This window comes from Suricata suricatta, chromosome 5 (assembly GCF_006229205.1).
Source record: "Suricata suricatta isolate VVHF042 chromosome 5, meerkat_22Aug2017_6uvM2_HiC, whole genome shotgun sequence".
Classification (NCBI taxonomy): domain Eukaryota; kingdom Metazoa; phylum Chordata; class Mammalia; order Carnivora; family Herpestidae; genus Suricata; species Suricata suricatta.
This window is the reverse complement of record NC_043704.1, coordinates 67147479-67153519: the sequence shown is the minus strand read 5'-3', so window position 1 is coordinate 67153519 and position 6041 is coordinate 67147479. Positions and strand designations below refer to the sequence as shown.

At 33.9% G+C, this 6041-nt stretch overlaps 1 protein-coding gene across 2 annotated transcripts in view; it reads right to left on the bottom strand.

The window, feature by feature from the left end:
• Window positions 1–6041, bottom strand: part of EAF2 (ELL associated factor 2) — a 34186-nt gene that overhangs the window by 15390 nt on the left and 12755 nt on the right. For both annotated transcript variants that reach the window (XM_029940710.1, XM_029940711.1), the window contains 2 exons: window positions 5129–5265; window positions 2578–2723 (listed from right to left, as the gene is read on the bottom strand). In XM_029940710.1, coding sequence (XP_029796570.1) covers window positions 2578–2723; window positions 5129–5265 — 283 coding nt within the window. The remainder of the gene's footprint in view (window positions 1–2577; window positions 2724–5128; window positions 5266–6041) is intronic.

The window sequence follows — 6041 nt, the reverse complement described above, 5'->3', positions numbered from 1 at the left end:
TTTTTTTTTTAACGTATGTTTGTTTTTTTATTTACTTATTTATTTATTTATGTATTTATTTTGAGAGACAGCACTAGAACATGCTCGTGAGTGGGGGAGAGGCAGAGAGAGAGAGGAACACACAAAATCGGAAGCAGGCTTCAGGCTCTGAGCTATCAGCACAGAGCACGACAGACATGGGGCTTGAACTTATGGACTGCAAGATCATGACATGAGCTAAAGTCAGATGCTTAATTGACTGAGCCACCCAGGCACCCCACATCTTATTTCTTAAACAAAAATCAGGGGCGCCTGGGTGGCTCAGTGGATTAAGTCAGGTCATGATCCCATGGTTTGTGGGTTCGGCTCAGGTCATGATCTCATGGTTTGTGGGTTCGAGCCCCATGTCGGGCTCTCTGCTGACAGCTAGCTCAGAGCCTGGAGCCTGCTTCAGATTCTGTATCTCACTCTCTCTGCCCTTCCCCTGCTCATGCTGTCTCTCTCTATCGCTCAAAAATAAATAAAAAACATTAAAAAATTTTTAAAAAACAAAAACAAAAATCACAGACAGTTCAAAGATGTGAAAGGAAATTAAACCACAGAAACACTAGTACAACAGCCAGACATCTACTCATAAATTTGAAAAGATGATTAACCATAGCAGTAGACATTGGCATAGAAGGGTCAAGAAAATAGTTAAAAGAAGACAGTCTAGGGAACATGCTATACAAACATCTCAAGGTAATTTCTTATATAAAAATAGACCTGTGATCATTAGACCTTATATGACAATGATAACTTATCCTCTAGAATGCAATTATTCAATACAATGCATTTATTAAGAAGTATTCCTTCTTGCTCTGTAAAATGACTATTTGTTGTTCTAAGATTTTATTTAAATTCAAGTTAGTTAACATATGGTGTAGTGTTGGTTTCAGGAGTAGAATTTAGTGATTCGTCACTTACATATATCACTCAGTCCTCATGACAAGTGCCCTCCTCAATGCCCACCCCCTCACCCCCACCGCTCCTCCAGTAACCCTCTGTTCTCTATAGTTAAGAGTCTTTTAGGGTTTGCTTCCTTCTCTGTTTTTATTTTTTTTCCTTCCCTCTTCCCTATATTCATCTGTTTTGTTTCTTAAATTCCATGTATGAGTGAAATTATATGGTATTTGTCTGTCTCTGACTGACTTATTTTTCCTAGTGTAATACCCTCTAGTTTCATCTACATCATTGCAAATGGCAAGATTTCATTCTTTTTGATGTGCTATAAATTTATTATTGAAGACACTATACAATTTAATGCTCCCTAGAATAAGTTCCATATGATTAATTCCTTATAGAATATAATAGCAGAGAAGAGTCTGATTCATTGGAATCTGTCCCTTAGATAATATAAAATACGCTATTTAGGTCTTCATTTTTGTCTGAAGTGTCTAGGAAGCTCAGATATAAATTTAGTGTTTTGATAATTAGTAAGTTTTTAAGTAATTTTAAATAATTAGCAAATCTTCTTGCCCTTTAATACTTTGATTTTCTATTCCAGTATTTTATTACATACGTGAATAGAATGACATCATAATTCAAATCCATTTTGGAAGCAGATATGATATAATAATAAACTAAAATTCAAGGTCACTTGTAGAAACAAGGATTTTAAGTGTATATAGTCTTTGCTGTTTGTAAAAAGAACACTAATACTTTGGTGAACTAATACTATAGTGAGCCTAGAATGGAGTAAGTGGAATTGGAGAGCTACCTATAAATTATGAAGGAAGAGTGTAGGAACAAATATACTTTGTAATCAGGTGACTAGAATTTTACTCCTACCACAATTCCTGTACCACAGACACCCAGCCTGAAGCTAGGAAAAAATGGAGATTTCAGTTTCCTTTCTTTCAAAAGGACTATGCCTCGCTAGAAACAAACACCTTCCTGCTGAGAAGTGACCAGCAATTCAGAAGAACTTACTCACTACATCTTATTAAATCTCCTTTCTTCCCTATTGGTCTGGTGACATCTTAGATATTTACAGTCTGGCTATAAATAAAAAACTTTGACAGAAAGATACTATGAGGAATTCAATTTGAATCATCACAACTGTAAAAAAGAAACTATAGTTACAGACATCTAAATAGTCACTTTTTTCCCCTGAATAATAATAAAAGATACAAATTCTTTCTACAGATATAGTTTTACTGACATAATACTCTAACTCATAAACTACAATCTTCCCTCCAAAAAAACCCATAATTACAAAATATAATATATTCTCAATGACAGTTTAAAACCAGGGCACCAGGGTGGTTCATTCGGTTAAGCATCCTATTTGGGCTCAGGTCATGAGCTCACAGTTTGTGGGTTCGAGCCCTGCATCGGGCTCTGCACTGATAGCTCAGAGCCTGTTTCAGATTCTGTGTTCTCCCTCTCTCTCTGTTCCTTCCCTGCTCACATTTTGTCTTACTCGGTCTCTCTCTCTCAAAAATAAACATTAAAAAATTTTAATATCAGCTCCCTTGTTAATTAAAATAAAAATTTTCACCTAACATTTCTTAATAATTTCTTATAGGGGGAATTATATACACACTTAGATTTTACCTCTTTCAATATCATCCATCGGAGATGCTGGGGACATTTTGTCTTCAGACGGAGAATGTTTAACAAGATTGGGAGTCCTAGCCGAATTCCGCATTTGTTGCTGCTGTTGCTCTATACGATACTGAATTTTACTGCTTCCTTCAACTCTGCAGTTCAAAATATCAAAGGTCAAAAAAGGGATTGTAGAAATTTAACAACTGCAACTAACAAAGTTATTAAAATTGACCACTTATTCTTTTCTTTAAAAATCTTTAAATGATATTCAAAAATTAAAACATTAATTTAGTTCATTTTTTGAAAAATATTTATTTAACAAATACTTATTGAACTATGCTATATATATGGCATACACACATCAACTGAGGGGATATAAATGTGAATAAAAACCAAACTACTGCTCAAAATTGAAGAGATGAAACATATACAAATGACTAAAATAAACTGAAATTATACATAAGTATATAACAAGTACAACAAACTCCCTAAATTCTAAAATTACCATTTCTGTTAAAATCAAATCACTTCGATATTTTTTATTCCTACTTTAAGATATGTTACTAAAGGAGATTTGTATACTTTCTTTCTAACACTTTTGCATATAGAATATATAATACAATTATGCTTGACTTTTGTCTCTTCCATTGCCAGGCACCCAAATCCTGTCAGTTCTTCCTTCAGAGTATTTAGAACCTCATTGTTCTCTTCATTCTTACTTTCAAAAATTGTGGTTTATTCATTTTTCTGTTTCCCACAGTTTATTTAGCTTGTTTGGTAGATTAATGTTTTTCAAAAATGTAAGCTTGTCAATCTACTTATACACAGGCACAGAAACAAATCACTGCTCTATTAAACAGATCCTACTCATTGGCTCCAAATAAGTCAGATATATTACTGCCTTCAAATCTTGCCTACAACTTCATGGTCTCTCTGATAAATATTTTCTGAACTTTACTACCAATAAAAATTACCTAAGCAGGAAGGGGTTAATAAGAAAAGAGCTTCCAAGGGTCTTTCCCTGATCTGAAGTTGAATTTGGGAACTCACATTTAATAAATACCCATGGTATGTCTTATCAAGTATGTTTGGAAGGAAAAGTCCTAAATCTTTTTTTTCTTTTTTAAAAAGATTTTATTTAAATTCCAGCTAGTTAACATACAGTGTAATATTAGTTTCAAGCGCACAGTTTAGTGATTCAACACTTCAGTACAATAGCTGGTACTCATCATAAGTGCTCTTCTTAGCCCCCATCACCTATTTAAACTCATCCCCACTTACTTCCCATCTGGTAACCATCAGTTTGTTCTCTATGGTTAAGAGTCTGTTTCTTGCTTTGCCACTCTCTCTCTTTTTTTTTTTTTGGCTGTGATTGTTAAATTCCACATATGAGTGAAATCATATGGTATTTGTCTTTCTCTGACTGATTTTCCTTAGCCTGATACTCTCCAGCTCCATCCACATTGTTGCAAATGGCAAGATTTCATTCTTTTTGATGGCTGAGTAATACTTCATTGTGTGTGTGTGTATATACACATATGTATTCATATACATACATACATACATACATACCACATCTTTATCCACTTATCAGTCCCTGAACATTTGGGCTTTTTCCATTATCTGGCTACTGTTGATAATGCTGCTATAAACATTGGGGTGCACGTATCCCTTCAAATTCTTAACCTCTGAAGACATCAATAAAGACTCTCTAAATGTTCCAATCATTGAGAACTTCTTCCTTCCTTTGAGTCCTAGAACAATTTTTGCCTATACTCTTTATATGGCTTTTAGTGTAGGTCCCTTATATTACATGACAATACCACATATTTGCAAACAAGAATTTGAAATAGCTATATTCTTACTGACTTTTAAAATGGAATGATCTGTTAATCCAATTAAAATGCAGACATTTTGAAGTTAGTATTTGTATAAGAAACTTTTCTTTTTCTAGCACTTTACACATTCTAGCTGCTCAATACATTTTTACTAATGATGATGAAATTATTTTGGAGAGTGTATGATGGTTTCATTCAGTTCAGCCTATGAAAGCATCTACAATAGAATAAAAGGTATACTCACGCATATAGAAAACATTCAGAAACAAAAAAAGCTTTTATATATCATAGAAAGAAGTGGTAAAAGCTTTTGGCCCGGGATCTCCACCAAATTTAAACTTGGAAAAAGATTAAAACATTTTGTACCATAAAGAAATAAACCTTATATAATAATGTGATCTAATCCAATAATTTTTTCTCTGACATTTCCTTTCCTCAGCAATTTATTTGTTGATAAAGTAATTTATTTCATTAACTACATACCTTGTTTTTTTTTATTGTTTTAAAACTTTTTAATGTTTATTTATATTTGAGAGAGAGAGAGAGAGAGACAGAGTATAGAAATCAGGGAAGGGGCAGAAAGAAAGGGAGACACAGTATCCAAAGCAGGCTCCAGGTTCTGAGCTCGAGCAGGGCTTGAACCCACGAGCTGTGGCATCATGACCTGAGCTGAAGTCAGATGCTTAACTGACTGAGCCACCCAGGTGCCCCCAACATACCTTGTTTTTTTTACAGTGATGTTGCTGCTGAGTTTTTCTAGTCGACATTCTCCAGTATCATGGTTAATAATTAAAATGCATTCCTTTAAGTAAGGTTTCTTTGAACCTTTGAAAACAGTAACTGGTGGAGTTGAACCCTGTTTAAAAAGTTAAATATTATTCCTTGAAATCTGTCATAGAAAATCAGTTGGGAACGCCTTTGAGATGTTCTGTGTTTCTCAATCTATGTTATACTCAAATCACCTAACTATCTAAGTTTACTACTCTGACAAGGATTCGTAGTAAAAAAGACAGAAATGAAGCAAAGCTGAGGTCTCAAACCTGCAATCATTGAAAATATGGAACAGAGGAAGTACTTGCCTTGTGTCACTAAAGATTAGTTTCATTGGTATACAACAGACAATTGGGGTTCAATTCTAATACATCCAATATATTTTATAGATAAGGAAACAGAAGCCCGAATCATACTTCCTACCTATCTTCTTCCTTCATAAGTTTAGTTTTTAAAATCTGGTATTTTATTAAAGTGGTGCTTTCCTATACAGATTATCTATTACACTAAACCTACCAATTAATTTTAGCATCATTAAAAGTGGACAACAGACATAATGTCCTTCATGATGTGATATAAAGTAAACAGCATCACCTATAAAGTATTCTTACCTAAACACACACACACACACACACACACACACACACACACAGACACACACACACACGCACACAGACTCTAAGTCACATTACGCCTTTAGATACATCTATCAGTTTACAGGAAGTATAAGAAATAGAGTAATAAGTGAATAAGATACACCCTAATAGTAACCCAAGGACCCCAAATGACAGTGGATAAGAGATTTGTGCAATATTCTTCTTAAAGATATTTGTATTTCTACTAAGAATAGATCTTAAAATT